This window comes from Lasioglossum baleicum, chromosome 6 (genome assembly GCF_051020765.1).
Source record: "Lasioglossum baleicum chromosome 6, iyLasBale1, whole genome shotgun sequence".
In the NCBI taxonomy this organism is placed as follows: domain Eukaryota; kingdom Metazoa; phylum Arthropoda; class Insecta; order Hymenoptera; family Halictidae; genus Lasioglossum; species Lasioglossum baleicum.
This window is the reverse complement of record NC_134934.1, coordinates 14,322,308-14,344,710: the sequence shown is the minus strand read 5'-3', so window position 1 is coordinate 14,344,710 and position 22,403 is coordinate 14,322,308. Positions and strand designations below refer to the sequence as shown.

General features: G+C 38.3%; 1 protein-coding gene across 1 annotated transcript in view; it reads left to right on the top strand.

Annotated features, from left to right (window-relative positions):
• LOC143209348 (LHFPL tetraspan subfamily member 6 protein) overlaps positions 1 to 22,403 on the top strand; it is a 32,893-nt gene that overhangs the window by 3,103 nt on the left and 7,387 nt on the right. The window contains exons 2-4 of the mRNA XM_076424839.1: positions 9,047 to 9,165; positions 19,241 to 19,416; positions 22,036 to 22,134. Of these exons, the coding sequence (XP_076280954.1) occupies positions 9,047 to 9,165; positions 19,241 to 19,416; positions 22,036 to 22,134 (394 nt within the window). The remainder of the gene's footprint in view (positions 1 to 9,046; positions 9,166 to 19,240; positions 19,417 to 22,035; positions 22,135 to 22,403) is intronic.

Genomic DNA, 22,403 nt, shown 5'->3' with positions numbered 1-22,403 from the left:
TCATCCGAAATTGGATTCGGGTGGGATCGGTATAAATTCTAAGTTTCTTAAAACTTCACTCTTTGAAATGCAGAATTTGTGTGCGATTTGATTTCTACTTAAACTTTCTCTAATTGTAAAATACAGGGTGAGTCACTTAACGTTGCCACCTCAAATATCTTTGTTGTTTTTAAAGATACGTCAAATGTCTGAAGGACAAAGTTGAATGGTAAATTGGGGCTCATACGATACCAAAAGAATTTTTGTTTTTTATATACTTTATTGTCAACTTCATTTTTTTAAATGGAATGAGGAATGAGGAATTGTTATAAAAAAGTACTAAGTCTGTAGTACTAAGACGTTACACTAGCAAGTAAACGCTAACGTATTAGTACACGACAGTAATGGTGTTTTAGAATTATTTAAATTTAAATATCTCGTGAATTACTAACTTTTCGACATACATAGGTTTTATAATTATTTGTACTTTTTTATAACGAATGTCCAGCTGCATCGATTGATGTATTAAAAAATACCTCTTTTAATTAAAAAAAATTACATAAAAACAAAAGTTTTTTGGTATCGTATGAGCCCCATTTTACTATTCAACTTTGTCCTTCAGATATTTGGCGTGTCTTTAAAAACAACAAAGATATTTGAGGTGGCAACGTTAAGTGACACACCCTGTATATATTTATGAAAGTGCGACACACCGAAAAATGATGATCATTCGATAGCCATTTTCTATCTTCTAAGGTTCTGAGAACAGTGTACGGTTTACGCAGCGCCCGTTCTAGCGGATACGTCGCCCTGGACAAAAAGACAAATTGACACCCCTTAAGAATATATATATATATATATTTTTTAAATACAGGTACATATTTCTTATTTTAAATAAAAATCAAATCATTTTATTTAAATTTTAATAAAAGAGCATATATTTAGAAAGAAACATATAACATAACATTGATAATCAAGCAGTACAAAACAGTAGAAATTAATTAAGAAATATCTGTACCTAGCCACAAGTTGTTAACCATATAATTTTTTACATTTTTAAATGCTATTAAAAATGTGTATTATTGCTTAAATAATCAAAATGCCATTATTTTGAAAATAAAACAAGTTAACATCAACTACGCTAAAATCACAAAAAACTTTTTTCTTACTTTCAATTCTGTGAAATTTTCTATTAATTGGGTATTTAACACATCAATATTTTTCTCACATCAATATTTTTCTCACACTTACAGCCAAAATGGCGCCCTGGACAAATGTCTGGGTTGCTCGCCCCTAGAGCGGGCCCTGGGAGTACGTATGTATGTACATAATTTTCCTCGTACATGCATTGTACTCGGGCACGTGCAATTTTCCTTTCGTATCTATACGCGTACGGTCTTCTTGAGGTACCCATATTTACATAATCGTAGGTACATGTACGATCTTCTTTATGTACCCACACCTGGGCTCAACTACCGCGCCTATAAAATCAATTATAGTTTTCTAGCGCAAAGATACAGGCACACAGAACATTGTACCGCAATCAACATGAATAGAGTGTAGCACTCGGGACAATTTTAACTTGAACATTTTCTGATCCGATTCTCGAATTTATCGGGTTTCTCGAAATAATTTATTCCTTATATATTTATATATTTATACATTATATACTTTATATAATATATAAATATTGAATTATTATAAAAAGTTCTTTTCACTGAAAGAATGTTGTCCAAACATCACGCATTTTTTCAAGAATTCGAAATTTTCGGGGAACCCAATTCCTCCTGGAATCTCGAAGTTTTCAGGATATCCGATTTCTTCGGAAATCTCAAAATTTTCGGAAAACCCGATTCTTTGGGGAATCTCGAAACTTTCGAAAACCCCGATTCTTTTGGAATCTTAAAATTTTCGGAAAACCCGATTCTATGGGGAGTCTTGACATTTTTGGGAAACCCGATTCCTTTGGGAATCTCGAAATTTTCGGAAAACCCGATTCTTTGGGGAATCTTGAAATTTTGGGAAACTCTAGCCTTGGGGGAATCTCGAAATTTTCGGAAACCCGATTCGTTCAGTAATCTCGAAATTTTTAGAAATCTCGAAATTTTCGGGTCCTCGTACAGCTCCAGTTAATACATCGATCCTGTGACGCAATGAAGCGAAACAATTGTTTATCGCATTAAAAACAGACTGAAAAACGTATTGATGTTATGGCACTCGAAAATTAACTCGTCATCCCCGGTCGAAGGGATAGGAATTGACAATGGGGGGAATATTTCCCAGTTTAATTCAACAAACATTATTCAAAAGAGACTATGCGTCAGATGAACGGATCTCGTCGACAATGAGGGAACATTTTCCAGTTTAGTCCGACAAGCATTATTCAAAAGAGACTATGCGTTGGGATCGACGGATCTAATCGACGGATTCTGTCGATTTCTCCGAACGACACTGCGGCTCGAGGGCCATAAGCGATGCGGGTAAACGCGAGTGCGTGCGATGCGTACATCCCTACGCATGTGTACATGTACGCATACATATCCTTGCACATGAACAAGCCACCCGCGCATTCACACTGTTCATGCACACAAACGCGAATGAATCTGGTGCCTCGAAGGGCGGTGCAGCGCGGCGAGAGAAGAGAAAGAGAGAGAAAGAGAGAGAGAAAGAGAGAGAGAGAGAGAGAGAGAGAGAGAGAGAGAGAGAGAGGGAGAGAGAGAGACGCGAACACGATATCCGACACGATAAAATCAAATTTTCAATATCGATTGTATCGCGCGCGGCCGGAGCGGATATCGTTGGTGGAGTGTTTTCGAAATTAAACACGGTCATTTGGCGGGATTAATAAACAGCCGATGCAAATTGTTCTTTCGGGCTTGGCGAGGATACCAGGCAAATCTCTATATTGCGACGTTTCGGATGAACGCGCGCGATTCACTGGAACCCGTTCTGTCCGTTCGATGCTCACCGATCCGAATCTCGCGCCGGCTTTTGCGTCCTGTATCCCGGCTTCGCATAGTGATTACGGGGATTTTTAATGGAGTCGGAGGTCGACCTGCGAGAACCACCAGCGACACGCCCCTCCGCGGAACTTAACGATGCGTTTCTGGCGTTTATGAATCATCTTTCGACGGAGAACGCTCTTGATCGAGGGCAGAAAGAAGTTTGCGAAATGATTGATTATCCCTCCGTAAGAGGACGCTTTTAATTACGAACGTGGCTCGGCTCCTTTAACTTTTTAAGTATCAATATTATTTTATAGATCGGTTTAGGAATTCTGTTTGTGCTGGGACTACTGTTTAACCTTTGTGTAGGCAACCGCGTATTTCTTTTACTCAATTTCTCTGAATGTCCATTCTTTGCACGCTAATATATTAATTTATAGTCTGAAAGTGAGAATTTATAATAATGCTGAAACTTCCATCGAACTTTTTATTCATCAATTCTCTTTCATGGATCATTTTATGAATTCTGTGTATGCTGGAACTACATATTTGTTTCAATAGCTTGTTAATGTTCTTCTAAAAATATTACACAATTTCTCTGAATGTCCATTCTTTGCTGGCTAATACATTAATTTATAGTCTGGAAGTGAGAATTTCCGCAAATACGTTAAATACAAAAGGCTTTTAATAACACGGTCCAACAAATTTCAACTTTTTTTTTATTTCGATGCTCACTATGCGATTCTTATAGAGTTTTTCGCGCTGATCCCGCATCTGTTCTTAATTTTCCTCCTAGACGTACAGTTTTTGAGAAAATTGAGTTAAAAAACAAGACATATTTTTCAACTTTGAACAAATATTGTGATGTTATTATAAAAGATATTGAATTGTTCTTTACAGGAAAACATTCTGTAGACTTTTCCAAATACAGTGATATCTAATATTAATACATTACGATTGTTTAAACATGTTTAATCGCATAGTGGGAGTCGAAATAATTTTTGGCTGTTGGACAGAGTGCAAGGATTATACATTTTGCTCGGCTACATAAGGGTTAATGCTGAAACTTTTATCGAACAGTTATCGAGGCTATACCGTAGTTTTTCGTTCGCAAGCAACGTCGCTATCGTTGCTCGGAGAGGGAAGATGCGTCTCGTTTATTTTCATCCGTAATTGTGCCCACCGGTCGAGTCGCAGAAAGCTGTCGGTCGTTCGGAGTAATGGAGAAGAATGCGCCGAGGTCTCAGGGTTTCTCTTCGTTTGCTCGGTATCGAGATGAACGCGCAACTGTGCACTGGAGAAAAACAGGAACGGCTATTTAAAGCAGGGACCGGCGAGGGAGAGGTCATGCTTCGTGAACGGCGTCGTACTGGAGACTCTCTAGTGCTTCCCCATGGCAGTCGTCACAATTTAACACACCATAAACCAAGAAATTTTCTCGGGACTTCCAATATAGCTCATTTCTCAATAATACTAATTTCATACTCAGCCTTTCTTCTCGTAGTCCACAACACAGTTGGGTTATTCATTTTGTTCAAATCTGAATATGTTGTATTTTATTAGTGAATTTCAATGAATTTTTCGATATCTTAAAAATGGTTGATTTTACAGACGTGTAAAATAAAGTGTCACCCTCTTTCCATTAAATTACAAGAGTAGAATTCACAAAACGATGAAAATGTGGTTTTAGGAGCTCATAGTGAAATGTGAAAACATAGGAGTATCTACTAAAAATGTCGTTTGAAAGAAAATATTTTTTCCACCATTTATTTCGCAATTGTTTGTAATACATGCAATGTTTTAATGGCGGGGCACTTTTGAAACAATTGAAAAAGACAGATATTTGGAAATTGACGAAATTAAAATTATTTGAAGAGTGGTTCGAAACATTTGGTGACATTTTACTATAACTGTTGGACCATAAGAAATATCGTAATGAAATTTGCACTAATATTCATTAAAAAATGATTACTTTCTACTGATCATTATCGTAATAAATATGCATTTAATGTTTAAATTTGATCACCGATGTCTTTGATCGTAAATGTCCCTGTGTTTCTTCAAATATTCATAATATGAAGAATAAATGTCGTTCAACGGTTGCATCATTGGTCTCAAATAGTTAAATTTCGCAAAAAGTATGCGGAAAACGTCGCGAAAACAAGCCGCGATAAAATGCTATTTTTCTCGATACATCGTCGAACGCAGCATTCAGCAACGTCTCCATGGAATCCACGAAATAAAACGTCTCATGGATGTTCCGAATAAGCCGTGTATCGAAGCTCGCGATCCATTCTGCCAGCTGGCTCCTCAACCAAGACGTGCGCGAGCTTTCTCCGTGAATTTCGCGAATTGCTGCTGCCTACGCATCGCGAATCGACAACCGACGGTAACGCCGAACTATTATTCGTAACGACTCGTTCCTCCGATCCGAGACCGAGATCGTAAAACTTTTACGTCCGCGCAGAGCGCTTCCTGTTTGACCTCGTGATCGAAACTCGCTTCCTGACCAAAAATCTCCTGTTGAAATGGATCATAACAGTGAGCAAATTCACTCTAGATTAAACAATCACTATTACGACGTGAATGAAGTTCAAATTACGACCTACGACTCTACGATCACTGTGATATATCACGGTTGAACTCGAGAGAAACAATGAATACTTCATCGTTTAAAATACTGAGATAAGGTCCGGCAAAGAAAATCGAATATTTTCTATTTTTTATCATTAAATGAAATAAATTTAGTTCAATTTAAGCTACAGTGACCCGAATTAATATTCGGACGCTCTAAAAAAGACGATAACTATTTTAATTATAGATTTAAACTTTTTCGGGAAGCTAGAGCAATTAATTTACTACAGGGTATGAAAAGAAATTTTTTCGAAAATTGCTATTGGTCGGAATTGTAGAGAGAATACTAAATGTTGCGTTTTACAACTTTTTTATGTGGGCCTATATTGAAAATTTAAAAAATACGTTTTGTAGATCTGTTTCAATTAAACATATTCTGAACATTTCGTCAAAATCGGTCGACGTTGCAATTAGCTACAAACGTTTAAAGATGGTCAGAATTGCAGATTTTCACGATTTTCGGCCTCTAACAGCAATAATTCTAAGGATTCTTACATCTTTGCCTGTCGTTTTTTCCCGCATCAACCGATTTTGATGAAACTTTCACAGTACATATAATCGACACAGATCCACAAAACATATTTTCAACTTTTAGAATTTTCTATAAAATTCCGATCAATTGCAATTTTTGAAAAAATTTCTTTTCCCATCCTGTGGTAAACTAATTGCTCTAGCTTCCGAAAAAGTTCAAATCCAATATTAAAAAAGTTATCGTCATTTTTAGAACGTTCGAATATGAATTCGTTTCACTGTATATGGAGATATTTTTATGCAAGCTAATTGATGTATTTGAAAAAGGAATTAATTCAATCGAGAAGGAGAATTATGATAACATTGAGGAAATTCATTCGAGATTAAAATATCACGACCCTGATCGTGATTCTGCGATCGCTGTAATAAATCACAGTTAATGACGTACTTTGCGGTAGTTTTCGGTCGCGACAAAGACAATGACCAAGAGTAAAAATCATCTGTTAAAACGGGGACGGTGCGCGTTAGCCAAGATTTCTCGGAAAACCGTGGTAGCAAGCGAGCCGCACGCGTCCCGAGATCGAGGCGGGGCGAATAGAGGCGGATGCACCGAGAAGCAAATGTAAATTTCCTTATGCATTTATTCATCCCGCTACTCGAGTATTTTCAAAGCCATTCAGAGCCCTCTTCTGCATTTTGCCACTCGAACAGGGTAAATGCGTGTGTACGTTTCGGGGAGACGACGACGACGACGCTCGCGAAGAAGGGTCCAGCAGCCTCGACGTCGACGGTCGACGTCCACATTATTCATCGGCTGTTTTGCGCTCGTTTCTTCCGTCGTCGACTTAACGACGATCCCTGGCAAACATAAACAATCGGTAGGCAACCACGGTAGAATTCTTTCGATTCTCCAAGAATATCGTTGAGAATCGTTTCGTTATCCGCGATATAGAATACCGATGTGTCTGCAAAGTCGTGTAAGCAAATTGTCGCTTTGCAACAATTTTACTTGAGACTCTCGAACAAGTTCTACAGGCACACTCAAACTTTTCCTATCGCGAATCTCGCGTCTTCGCTCGCACCTTTTGTAATAGTTTCCCAGACCACATAGCAGTGTTCCGATCGACAACAATCTAAATGGAGAAGTGTGTATTTTATTCAACTCGCACCTGTTCCTCGTGTCAATTTCACACAGTTTTCCCGAAATAATTTATTAGGAGACTTCAAACAAGACTCAAATATAAAATTCGATAGAATTCTGTAGAATTTTTATTTGTTTTAGATCTAAAAGGCTGTTCTCACTAAAAATAGGATTTCATTGCATTCCACTTTCTTAAAATTTGTCTAGAAAAATTGGAAAATGCATACGCATACCTAAAACAAAAATGCGTATACAACGTGGTCAGATGATTATTTACGATTTTTCCATTCGCTGCGGAATTGATCTCAACACAATCGTATTTCGCGCAGTGTAAAAACTTTTCAGTTATTCCAGATCCCACCGAATTTTAAACATCTCTTGTTGCAGTATGTTTGTCCGAAATTTATTTTTCCTGCTCGCAAATATGCAGAGTTAATGCGCGGACTTTGGTATAGCGTACGTAATTGTACGTGCGGTATACGATAACCATTCTTTCCATTCCTGTACGCTTGGAAAAAAAAACAAATTCCAGTGATCCCGGTTTTGTATCTCGTCCTTCCGAAATTGCGTCAAAAAGTATTTAAATATTTATGTTGGCAGAAAATATCCTGTACGAAAACGGGATTTCCAATTTATATTCACGCAGCTGTGCGCGTGTATAGGAGTGTATATTTACAGAAAGCAAATTCAGGATTAATTAACATTGAATCAAATATGTTAAACTTGGTTACGTCAGGAACGATTAATTGTCATTTAGCGAGTAGATGTATGTGTCGTCCAATGGAAAATGTTGGAAAATCGAAGTGTAAGATCTGTAAAAAAAATTGGTCTATCCTAAAATGTTCATAACAAAACGTAGTTTAATTTATTATGAAAATTGAGGCTGAAACTTTACTGTTAAATTTCGTGAATTTCTCAAACACGAGTTCCTCGCGAGCCATTTGGTTGTTGAATTTGATTTTTTCAGGGTGCGTTTAGGATCATAAGTCCTTCGAACTGAAAAAGAAATGTTTTTGAAATAATCGCAATTTGTCCCAATTTTCTACGTTTAACATTTATCAACTCTGATTAGAGTTTCAAAAGAAGTATCAAAAATTCCTCCCGTGAATTTTTTACAAAATAGAGAAGATACCTTGATAAAAAATATGAGAGAATTTTTTTCTTTCCTTTCTGAAAATTGAAGATGTCAATATATGATTTCTCATCTGCTAAAATTATTAAGGGAAGAAAGAACATTCTATATTTGGCATCTTTATTTTGCATAAAGATCCGCACAGTCTGTTGATTACATATAAATCGAGTTAGAGAAATGTTGGCCTAACTGGAGCACCCTGTTATTCAAGGGTCGCCTGTAATTTCTCCAGTTCTATCAGGTTTCGAATCGTCGGTTCCTGGTCTCTAGACTTAATCTCTGGAGGCGAAGGAGTTTTGGCACGAGGTCAACGATTGTTGTTTCCGGTTCTAATCGGTGGGAGGGAAAAAAGCTCGTCGACCTCGTACGAGACCTCGCAGAGGTCTTCTGTGCAGGGTGCAAGCGAGGCTTCGGTATCTCGATCAACTTGACGTTCAATTGGCCGTCGAAAAGTTGTTGACCAGGCTCAAAGGGTGAGTCGAGGCGAAAACTGTTCGGACGCAAACGGTTTCGCCGTGAAATTAGTAGTATACTTACTTCCGGAGCGATGTTTAACCTCTTGCGGTCCCAAAGCTCTGGTTGGAATCCACGAAAGAGGATCCGAAACGTTGAAACTCTCCACTCTCTACCATCCCTCGAACCATTCCCGTTGCAACGTTGCATCTCCCCTGCACTAGCCCGCACATCGTCGTCGAAGGCTTTGTTCTCCTGCCTCGTTCTGTAGACGTGTGTTTTGCATTTCAGGGACGACTGTTGGGAAAAGCGGACGCGTATTTTAGTTCCTTTCGACGGTGCAACTATCCACGAATAAGGGCGCCGAACACCGCACCCGAAATAGTTTACGAGTGCGCCAGGTATTCCAGGTACGTAGCCAACCCCTATATCCGTGTACACACACCGGTGTACTACCCCCTCACACGACTTCTGTGTCAATTGATACTTGCTTTGTGAAATCGAATTAGCTGGAATATTTTTCGTGCGTCGATGGTTTCAATTCTAGTGGAAAATATTTCGAACATGCTTCTCTACATGGAAACGCTTTTTTAGTCTGTTTTAATTTTTCGTGATCTAGGGCAATAAGCGCGAGTTTCATTAATTCAGCGAATAAATATTTATTTTAGTGTTGGAGAAAAGGCCTCTATTCCACTCTTGTTGCGGTTGATGAATACAGTTTTTTTTTTGCACAAAGTTTATATCTTTCTCATAAAAAATTCTGATGCCATCGTCATTGCATCCGCATTGAGGAAAATCATTTGCAAAAATCAGAATAAATATTTATTTTGATGTTAGAGAGAGAGAAAGACTCTACTGCACTCTTGTTGCGATTGATGAATACAGCTTTTATTTTGCACAAAGTTTATATCTTTCTCATAAAAAATACTAATGCCATCATCATTGCATCCGCATTGAGGAATATCATTTGTAAAAATCATAATAAATATTTATTTTGGTGTTAGAGAAGGACTTTTGCACAAAGTTTCTATCTTTCTCATAAAAAATTGTGATGCCATCGTCATTTCATCCGCATTGAGGAAATTCATTTGTAAAAATCATACCGAAAACCCTACAAAATTCCAGTAAACGTGGTTCTCTGGTGCGCATTAGCTAAAATTGCTTTTCTAAATTCGCTCGAAGCGGATCGGCGGCCATGATCGGGATCATCGGGTTAAACAAGGGTAGATAAAGATGTTAATGTCCGAGAAGTAAGGACACAGCGATGGATCTCGATCCATGGGGACTTCGAGACGCCATCGGAGATACGCGTACGTAACGGTCGAACTTTTCCCTCGATCGCTTTCAGACGAGGATCGTGCCTCGCATCGCCTCGAGACCGGCGCTATCAAATTTGTAGTCATCTCGATAAGCACGAGCCTGGAAACTTCCTGTATCCGGGGTCTCTGTACTTATGTATAGTCGTGCTTTAAGTTCCCCTGGCCTCGTTACTACGTCCAAGAGTGGCGCCTTACGAACGGGAACGCGACCACGACGCCGTTTCACTGTGTTCTCAAACCGTGCGCGGTTTAATCCGAGCACCGCAGATTGGATTCTTAGTTAGCCGGAAGTTGACAAATTGACACGCTCGTGGAAAGGTAAATCTTTGTTTTGGAACGGCGCGTCAACGTTGTTTTAACCCCTCGTTCGCCCCTTCCGGCAATTTCATTGTGAATGGATAGCGAATGCATCGTGAACCTTGATTATTGAATAATTAACCCTTGTTGTTTGTATCGATCAGAATTATCAGGAGCCAAATAAAAATATCTTGTTTCTTCCAAAAATTTTCTACAGCTGGAAATACACAGTATATGCCCGGAAAGTAACGGAATTTCTTTCATTTAAAGCAAACTACTAACGCCGTCTATTGAAACAAAACATAACTTGAAAGATGTAACTTTCCTCTACAAAACAAGACCACGATCACTGCAATCGATCAACGGATTGTCAAGTGATAGCGCATAAAGTGATAGTACCTTTAGTCTCCTCGTCACAAAAACACGATGAAACAAATAGCAAATATTAAATTTTGTTTCAAGCTCGGTAAACATTTGAAGAAACATTTGAATTGATGAGAAAAGTTTATGGTGATGGTTGCTTATCCCGTACACGTGTGTTCGAATGATATAAGCGATTCAAGGACGGCCGTGATCAGGGACCAAAAATAACAGTTATTCTAAAATTTTCTACGATAAAAATCATTAATAAAAAGTTGATAATTATTGATATTTAAGGTAATCTACACAAAATATAAAGAAAAAAATTCGAAGAACAAAATATCGATTTTTATACTTTTTGGTTACAAGTAAGTAGCAGTTACTAATAACTGTCCAAAAAATTGGATCCTCCCTGACAACTGTTATTGATGAAGAAATGTTTCGATTGCTTAAAGCAGTTATCGATGAGAGAAGTTCATTTCGATCACTCATAACAGTTATCAATGAGAGTAATTTATTTCGATTGCTCATAACAGTTATCAATTATCGAATTTCTTTTCACTTGTTCACATAATAATTATTGATGAGAAAGATCATTTTGGTTGCTTATTTAATTACTGAATCGTCTACTCTTTTTCGGATAGAATAAGCCTGTAAAATTCATTGAGAAGTTTCATTATAACAAGACGAATCAACAGACCATAAGAACAACACAAAATCTGTTTGTTGACTGTCTTTGTTCACGGACGACTCTGTTCCACTCATACACGGATTTCCTTGCAAAATTCTATAAGAGCAATGGAAGTGGATTCGTCCTCCTCGGACGATGAATTGGGCAATATGAGTTGCCCCGAAATTAGTAAGGCATACGTTGAAATTGAAAACTATCGGAAAAAACGTATCGATATAGACGAAAATATTATGGATTACTGGGAAAATCAGAAATATAGACTCCCGTATTTATTAAAACTAGCGTGCATAATTCATGCTGTGCCCGCAACTCAGGTTAGCGCTGAACGAGCCTTTTCTGCTCTAAAATGAATGCTAGATGATTTGCTTTGTAATTTGTCAGGAGAAAATTTGGAAAAACTCATGTTTGTCGCATTAAATTTTGATTGTAGCAATTAATTTTATGGATAAAAAATTTATGAAATAATTGATTGTCTACCATTTAAAAGTTGTACTATTTAATAATAACTATTACAAATTTCCTTCATCAATAACTTCTCTAATTGATAACTGTTACGAGCGATCGAAATAAATTTCTATCATCGATAATTGTTATGAGCGATCGAAATAAATTTCTCGTACCGATAACTGTTATGAAAAATCGAAATAAATTTCTCCATCGATAACTGTTATGGGCGATCGAAATAAATTCTTCTCATCGACAACTGTTATGAGCGACCGAAAAAACTTCTCTCATCGATAACTGTTATGAGCGCGCGATCGAAATAAATTCCTCTCATTGATAACCGTTATAAGTGATCGAAATGAATTTCTCTCAACGCTAACATTTGCCAACAAGAGAAAAAATTTTCGGTTACTTATAATCCTTATTTGTAACCAATAAGATTTTAGTCGATGAAATACTTGTGATATTCCATGACTTTTTTTCTTTTTGGTTATAACAGTTAGGGTCCCTGGTCGTGATACTTTGGAAGACGATCCAAATCCAGGCCGGCCAAAAAAGAAAAATCGCGACGAGTTGGTGGAAAAATTGCGTGAAATGATCGGGAATTCGTTCCACAGATTCAAAATGTCAATGGTGAATATTATCTGGGTGTTATATGGAGCGTTTGTGGAAGAGAATTTTCTTTTTTTATAAATATGTTTATTGGTTTATAATTGTACATTATATTACATAATTAATTGATACCTTGATAAACATACTGAAAGAAGACCATTCGCTATTGTGTTTAGTATTTAGTTGATTGTACGTATACAATACTCCAAGATAAACAATATTATTACATAAGAATTGGTTTAAACATATAAATATTTATAACAGGATTTGGTTAGTTCTATAGTACATACATATATGAGTTTTGTGGAAAACGCATGCTCTGAATGCAATGCGAAAACCCTCAGACATTCTTGATAACTACTAAAAAAAAATGAAAATAAATAACTTAATACTATAACTTATAGACTAGAATTGTGTACAAAGAGTATATATAAAGGGCTTATCCGTCAATTTTTCATTAAAGAATACTGAATGCTAAATGCATATAAATTATTTCAAATGCAGCCTATTAGAGATTCTGCGATTATACAGTTCTTTAAGGTGCGTACAATTATATGAAAGTCACCAGTATTTTTTAAAATTTAGACGATTATAGTCTACCCAATCTCGGTTTTGTGGAAGAGAATCGTTCGAATGAGAGAGGCCCGAATATCGAGCGCCGCGAAGTTGGTTGGTGTTGCGCAATAATGTACCGTCTCACAGGACCATCATTGTTCGTGAATTTTTGACGAAAAAACAAATCTGTGTGCTCCAACATCCTCCGTATTCGTCTGATTTATCACCGTGTGGCTATTTCCTGTTCCCAAAACTCAAACTGGCCATGAAAGGAACGTTTTATGACAATGTTATGACAAGTCCAAAGTGCCGTGACGGAGGTCATTGAGGCGATTCCGCAAAATTAAATTAAAAAATCTATGCTGGCATTGCTTGAACGTGTCCAGCGGTGACTTGATGCGGAAGGGATGTATTTTGAATAAAGAGGAATGATTTCGGCAAAATAACTAATTGTTTTTTGTTATTTAAAAAGTTCCGTTACTTTCCGGACATACTGTGTAATATACAGTGGGGCACAAAGTATTCGTATAGCTTTTAAAAATGAATAAAGTTTTCAAAATTTATCCCCACAGCTTGAGTCTTTTGAGACGTTAGAAGCATTAGTTTACTAGCTAATGTGTGAATAATTTTTTTTTATTGTTATTGATCGCGCAATTGAGAAGGTAAAAGTGAAGGTCAGGATTTTTTAATTTTTTATCTGTGCTTGTAGTGAAAACTTAGAAGGTGGTAATCACGTGACTGTTTTAAAAATTTCGTCCGCTCAATTTTTCCATAAACACATCAAATCCGCAATCTACTTATTTTATTATATATCAGTATTATTAGTATTAATCATTTCCTAGTAGAAAGAGTATTGATATTGCCGGTATGTCCACATTGGAATGAATTTACGCTCGAGGAATAAAAATGTACGAGTGGCATCTATAGAAGCAGTGATTATAACGTTACCTGGCGTCGCAGCAACATTTTTGCTGATACACGAGCATTAAACAAACAAGTGGCTTTCCATCGTCGGCTGCAAACTCAATATGGACTGATGATTTTATTGGTTATTTTATTCCATTCAGATTTTCCTTTCATGTTTGCTTTTATTATAAGCGCCACAGTATTTCCGGTACTTTCTTGTTAATTACTTCTCCCAGGCATCAGGAGACTACCGTTAATAAATTATTATCATTATTATTATTATTATTATAGCAAACAACGTGCTGTACGCGGCACGATCACAGTGAACTGCAGCGCGGCAAACAAAGAAGGAAACACACTTTCCTCGCGCGAATACATACATATATATTATCGAATTATCGCAGTTTGTTTGAACGGTACTCCGTGTGAATAGCGTTGAATGGAACGCAGTTGTTCTCCGACGCGCACGAAATTCTCGTAAATACTGCCCGCTGTATGGGTGAGCTGGAGAATCAAATTTAAAAGCCGATACACAGGAAACACGGAGTTGAACACTGTTGCTGGTGTTTAGCTTTATTTGAACTTTTATTTAGCATGCTAAATGGGTAATACCTTGAGTAATGGTAATGGTGAAATCAAGTTAACTCAAAAGATTATAGTGCTGTCAAGCTGTTAACCTTTTGCAGTCGAGGGGTGACTCGGAGTTACCACTGCAAATTGCTGTACCATTGTTCACAATATTGTTTACATAATCGACCCCTTGCTCTACGATTTATTTTACGGTTTCAGTGATTAGAATTTTTTTTGTAGTTTGTAATTTACTAAGAAGGAAGAAAATTTATATCTATTGTATGCCTACATGTTCGCCATTAACTATATACATTAACAAAGCCAAAATAGAATTTCATCTCGGCTTAAGGGAAATTAATAACATACGTATTTATTAGACCCTGTTCAGAATCTTCATCACGAGTCTGACACGGTATTGTAGGGCAAGGGGTTAAATAATGAAATTATTAACTAACCAATTAACTACCAATGGAATTATTCTAGGCCGGAAGAAATGTCTAATTTCCGAGTTAAAATAGCTCCGACTGCAAAGGGTTGGAGGACTTGTAAAAGAGGAATCCTGCAAGTCTTAAAATAAAGATATTGTTAACTTCGTTAGTTTATGTGGAGTCTAATTAAGAACCTGTCTGCGAAGTTTCCAGCAAATTGATTGATCGGCGCTCGAGTTATTGTACAGTTTCGTTTCGAAGAGTGTATTATAGAAAAAGTGTGCAGTCGAAGTTTGAACACGTATGTTTTACTTAGTAATGGACTCGGGATTTTCAAAGTTAATTTAATTATTTTCAGAATACATAGTACAGCAGTTCACTAACTTTTTTATTAGCTTGTTGCATTAAAAATCAGTTTGTTCTTCGAGGCAGACCTCGTGGTCTCTGAAACATTAATTTATGGAAATTTGCGATAAAAAACTTGATTTTCGAAGAGGCACCTGTCCTCTTTAAGCCAACAGACGAAATTTCGTCGTCGCAGGGAATGGTTACGAGGTCGGATAATTTGGTCGCGAAAATAAGACGCACATGTTGCAAGCGGGGATAACTTGCTTTCTGGACAAAAGTCTGCAAATTTTCATCATTGAGAAGAATTATTCTAAACAATTCTGTTAAATACATCTGCGATTGTTTCTAAACACTATCAACTGCGCAATAGCAGAAGTGGTTCCCCTAGACAAGTAATCGATCTTCTTCATTTTCGCGAAGACTAAGAAGTTACATGAGACGTAGCTTGAAAAATGCATTTTAAAAAATTGGTAAATATTAGGTGTGCAAATAAGTTCCTTCCCCCTTTTTTCTACGATCATAACTTCTGTCCCGCTTTTGGCGCCATCTGAAAGAGCGTTCTTTTAGTTTTATGAAGCGTCACGACGAGCACTCTAAAAGTTTCAAGTCCTATGCAACAATTTCAAGCAATATGGGGTGCGAGAAGCATCATTTGCGCCACTACTTATTCTTTGCATTTCAGCTTAGGAAATCAGCTGTTGAAGCTACTGAAATGGTTTGTGCAAATGCGAAAGTGGTACCAAAGATTTAAAACCGGTAATTTTAATTTGGAAGACGACGATCCTTCAGGTGCGCCGAGAAAGTTTGGTGACGGTGAGTTAGAGGAATTGCTCAACGAAAATCCAGACGCAAGGAGAATTGGCAGAAAGAGATTGGGGGTCACCAGACAAGATTTTATTACATTTTATGTACGTAAAATGTAATAAAATCTTTAATTTGGAGAAAAAGGGGAAAGAACTTATTTGCACACCTAATAAATCGAGCCACACAGTAGCAAGAGAGGTCCCCAATCCACCATCTAAACAGCAAACGTACCCATCTCGTGCATTATGAGCCTCCTACACAGTGCACCAAGCATCGCAATTCGGTATTTTCATTTTCGCAAAGACTAAGATAGTTACATGAGAAGTAGCTTGAAAAATGCATTTTAAAAAATTGGTAAATAAATCGAGCCACACAATAGCAAGAGAGGTCGCTCACCCACCATCTAAACAACAATCATTCCCATCTCGCACACTATGAGCCTCCTGTACAGTGCACGAAGCATCGTAATTCGATATTTTCATTCTGGAACACGGTTTCGCACTAGGCGACTCTCCGCGGGAATCGGTGAGGAATCGCGATGGCTCTCGAAGAGCGTCTCGACACATCGTATTCTTCTAATGGCCCGGTAATGGTCCCGCAAGCATCAGCATCAGCAATAGCATCAGCATCAGCAATAGGCGATGGCACAAAGTTACCAGATATTTGCTGCGACCTGACCGAAGCGTCACACCGGGAAACGATGTTCGGAAAGTCTCGATTCGAGCTTGTATCGACGGGACGCGACTCGTGTAATCGGAAACGCGGACGTCGGTGGGCGACCGGATTTTCCCATTCGCTCGAATTTCGTTCGAAGCTCGTTAATTAAAAGTAGTTCGGAGCCGTTTCCGCGATGCACGGCCGCTTTTTTCGCGCGACCCGTATACACGATGCATGTGCGCGCGCTTTCATGTATACGTGTGTACTCGCTTCTATCCGTTTCCACCCGCTTCGGCCCGCTTCGAGCCGCTTTCGACCGTTCTAATGGAATGTGGAGCAACGAACGCCGGGAACACGGAAACGGTCTTTGTGTCGCCGCGATCCTCCACACCGCGTAAACATGGAAACCCTTCCATATTCTGGACGACGCACAGCGACAAGTTTCGTCGAAATACTCGCCATAAAATTTTTCCTTTGCTTCAACCCTTTGCGCGGCTCTCTCTCTCTCTTTTCATTCAGAACTTGTTATAAAATTATGTAGTTCGTTTATGGTCCAATAGGTCGTTCTTTCAACTTATTTGGAACAGACGAGGAACACTATAATTTCATTGTATGCGTGTATGAGAATTCTCACAGGAGAATTAGATTTGAAAAGGAACATTGAAGGGATGGTTCTTAGATTTCGACTTTTCATTTAGATGTTACGTCCTAAGGTGGACGTTTGAAAGATGAATAGTTTAATTTAAAGATTAGAATTGAGATACAACGCAGTTTCAAACCTACCTGCATTCACCGGCTTCGGTTCGGGTAATTGAGGATTTGGATTGGTGAAATCGAAGTTGGGTAAACTTTTTTTAAAATGATTTGAAATTTCGGATACACTTGGTTATTATGATCTTATTGTAAAGTATTAGTATCCACCGTAACGTAGTTTTCGCTTTTGGAGCTTTTTAGTACAACCGCTTGCCTTGGAATGATGTGGTGGTGTTGATTTATCAGATCATATTTTGAACAGATTAGGAACACTATAATTTTATTCAACACGCGCGTGATTCATTTTATCCACGGTAAAACTTACGTTTAGGGGAGGCAGCTCCGATGACCTTGACCTTGACATATGTTGTCGAGGACAACATTCTAAACAACTTTTGTCATTACAACTACCCGGCGCTCGCTCTTAGTTTTCGAGATATTTGGGAAAAAACTATTGCTAATACTGTATTGAATTTTACGTATTCTTCCACGGTCCGTGGCAACATAAGGCTGCCATAGTTTCGAATGAGCTACACCTTAGATAAATAAACATCTGGCGAATGAAAATTATATACATAAAACAGTGAATCATTCGTCTAATTTTGTTGATCCTCAAACTGGAGTTCATATACAAAATATTGAAAGATTGTGGAGAGATCTGAGAGCCAGCATTCCTCGCTATGGCATACGCGTGACTATCATTATACTAATTATATTGCCGAATTTTTATTTAAAAGAACGTACAATTTTGATAAACGCATTGGTGCTTTTTTCGAAATAATGAATTCTATGTATCCATTACACCATTTAAATGCTGAATAAAATTCTCATTTTGAGATAGATAGTTTTCGAAATATTCACAATTTCGTAGGCGTGGTCGGGCCGGCCCTCTCCGCCCCCCCCCCGCCACCTAACCCTAACTAATTCTGATTGCATGATTTTTTCATGACTGGTTCAAATTCTGTATGAAGGCTATATAGAATGCAAAAATTATGCGATCAGAATTAGTTAGGGTTAGGCGGTGGGGGGCGGAGAGGGCCGGCCGGCCCGACGGCCCGACCACGCATGCGAAAATCCAGAAGTAGTCTTTCAAAATTGAAAGCTCACCCTATATAGAGTGACACTCTGTTCTGATCCCCACAATGTGTTTATAAACAGAAAATAAACAGATGCGCCCCGGAACTGCTTACGTTGCCACGGAGCATGAGGGAATACGTAAAATTCAATACAGTATTTGCAATAGTTTTTCGCAAATATCTCGAAAACTAAGAGCGAGCGCCGGGTAGTTGTAATGACAAAAGTTGTTCAGAATGTTGTCCTCAATAACATATGTCAAGGTCAAGGTCATCGTAGCTGCCTCCCCTAAACGTAAGGTTTACCGTTCAACTTATTTAGAACATATAAGAAACACTATAATTTTATGGAGCACGTAATTAATTTCATCTACTTACTTATGAGAATTCTCTCGGACAGAATTTAATCTCAAAAGAAACATTAAAGAGATAGTTCTTAGATTTCGAGTTTGCAGATAGTTGGCGAAAGGGGGAAATGGAATTAACGAGCGGCCCAAACGGTCCGGATGTGTTCCATAATGGAGTTTCGATTTAATTTCGAGTTGCGAGTTACGAGTTACGTTTCCCCCTTGGAGGGTGTGTTCGGTACGCGAGCGACATTCAATTATTCGCGGAATCCCATGAACGGGACCCCGTTTTAAAGCCACTCTCTCCGGGTTTGATTCCAGTTTCTGGGACATACCAAGCGCCTGGTGGCAGGCGAGCACTGTCACGATGGGAATCGGCGTGGCGATCGCTGTGATCGGTGCTCTCACCTTGTTGGCAGCTGCTTCCAGCTTTCTGCCGCATATTTTGAAAACGCCGAGGCACACGAGAGTGCTCGGTGGACTGCAGTTGCTCGCTGGTGAGTATCAAACCTGTCCCATGTTTCGTTTTTTAACACGTCGACTCCAACGTCGGTCACAACATGGATAATAACTGGACAGCGCATTTTATGCATTTATTACAAAAATGGGTAGATGCAATTTGAAACGGTGAAAACATTAGAAGAATTTGAAAATACTCTTGGAATAATAAATATTGTTGAAAATACATTTCTATTTCATTCCAGCTTGTTACAATTCAAGCGGAAAATTGTTATTTTGCCTAAAGATCCGCTGTCTAATAACAATTTTTTAAAAATTGAACCAAACGACTTGAGGTTTTTCGAAATGTTAGAAGGATTCGTTTAAAACAAAATTTTTACACATAAAGTGAACGTTACGTTTTTTGCAAGAAATAGGAGCGAAACACAAATATTTTGAAATTTCAACTTTCCAGTATTCATTAAAATGGTCAATTCAATTTTTTCACTTCGTTGTTATTCTTTACGATCTCTGTTTGCGAATTCTTTGTCCTTACGCGTTTTATTCCCGCGCCGCCCGTCGATTTCCCAAAAAACCAACGAAAATTCAAGTGTCACGGACAACCACTCGCGAATCGTGCTGTGGACGTGTAGAATGTTTCGATATCGTGCGATCGTAAAAGCGAATAATCACAAACACGCCAAACAAAGCCGATCGACGCATTTGTGCGCACGAAGCGCTGCAGTTTTATATTAATTGATAAAAGCTGCGGTTTAACTCTCATCCGCTGATTTCAGCGATTCAGTTGATCCTTCACTGTAGCGAAAGGGTTTTTCAAACTATTTTCAATATGAAAGAACTGAGCCATACATCAAAGTCTTACGTACTGGGAAAAGTAAACAGAATGGGCTGGTAAGATTGACGGTGATGTGTAGTCTCAAAGACTGTCTTTAAATTCTCACATTTTCAAATGTATAAAATATACAGTTTTTCACGGTTCCAATTATAAATATGAAATTCTTGGACTTGCTCTTGTTTCGTTCTTTTAGAAATATTCAAATTATAAATATGCCTTTCTGAGAAATTTCTTTAGCGAACTTCTCTATCGAAGTATATATTTAAACAAAACTTATACGAATATTTAAACAAATGCAATTTTGTCATTATTATCAGGTCGTTCGGAAAATAATTTCGTTTTTCGTGTCGGATTACCATTTTTCGCTTTCGTCAACATTTCCTACGCGGTGTAAATTTCATTTCAAATGAAATTATAAAAAGTCATGTAATTCAATTTTCTGCTAATAAATAACAGAAACTCCACGAGAGAAAAGATCATAAAACAAAACGTCATGAAACTTATTCAAAATGGTAAAAAAATGTTCCCGTTGGTGCTCGGTGGTTCTAGTATTAGCTAATTATGTCAAAGCAATCCAATAAATCGTAACTAAATTTTTAATTAAATCCCGTGGTATGGAGGGTTGAAAGAATGAAGTTTTCTGATTAATTCGTATGGCAATTGATTCAGAAGTTCATTAAAGGCTGAAGGTTTTTCAGAACAGAGAGTTTGAGCGCGTATCGTCGATTGCGATTAGGAATCGATTGAATACGGTAAAATTAGCGTGTGCGACCAATCGGCTGTCTCTATAGAATGTGGGACGTCGTTAAAACTTTTGAGATCCGTAGGACGAGCGGAAAGCTTTAATAGGAACGTCTGGTGTTTGCGAAGCAATGGATAGGGAACGAGTCTGTTCGCATCGTTTCGCATCGCACGTCGCGTCGTGGGAGCAGCTAGACAGCAAACAGTCCACAAAGAAAATGGATATTACTCGAATATCATTCTTCTTTCAAACGTTGACACGTTCCATTTTCTCCGGCGTCGTTCGTCGTTCGTCTCTTGTCGCTTGTCGCTCGGCGCTCGACGCGACGCGACGCGACGCTCCGGGGTTATCGCTTTTAAAATAGGTTTTCACCGAGCTCGGTTCTCCTTCGCCGCTGTTATTAACGAACTCACGGGAAACCGCGTGACGAGTCTAATTTATTTATTAGCTTGGAAAACATAACAGCGTTCATCCCCCTCGCTCTGGACCTCTGTCCACGATTCTCGCGATCGAATTTCTCGGACAAAACCGCGATATTAGTCTTTCTCTCGATCGTTTCTAGCCGGGAAATGTAAAACACGTAATTGATGTCTCTTATTTTTTTAAATATACATGTTTTTGTCAGCTCGCATATTTCCTGGACATACTGTACAATTCCTAGACGTTTCAATTTATGAACGGGACTATTAGAGTTCGTTCAAACACGGCGGAAACCGCGCAATTTTTGTTTTGGATTTTTGGTCCGCGCGAACACGTACGAACGAATATTTTTTTTGTTGAGTAAATCGCATCGGAGATTTATTACAACATTAGGTACAAACAAAACCAAAGTATACAGGGCAAGTGACCTCTACAAACTAAAAGTAAGGGTATTTTTGCGAACGAATATGAAGACAATTTTTGTTTTCGTTTGTTCAACCGTGCGGACACGTGTGAGAACGAATACGAAGACGCTAATGTAAATAAAATCCGCGCGGTTTCCGCCGCGTCTGAACGGGGTTTTAGAGACGCGAACATCTGAGAATATGAAGGCACGAGATTTAAACCGCCGACAACGGCGCTGTCATTTTCTCGTTACAGCAGCGATGATATGCGGTGGCCTGGTGATGTATCCCATAGGATGGGACAACAGAGAAGTGCGGGAGTCCTGCGGGAAGGGTGCTAACGTGTACAATCTCGGTGAGTACTGTTCCATTGTCTGGATCAGGGTCGGCAAACTTTTTTTGGAAACGGCCAGACCGTTTTGTAGGCTCTCGGCGAACCGCACATAAGGTCAAATTAACAATTTACGACGACAAAAATATAAAATAAGATTTTATTTGTTATTTTGGTTATATAGAAATGCTTATAAGAAGACTACTTAATCTTCGGAAAAGTAGCTACTTAGGGTTAATTGGGGTCAAGGGTTCATAGTATTCTAATTAAAAGAAAAACAATTTCACACTAAA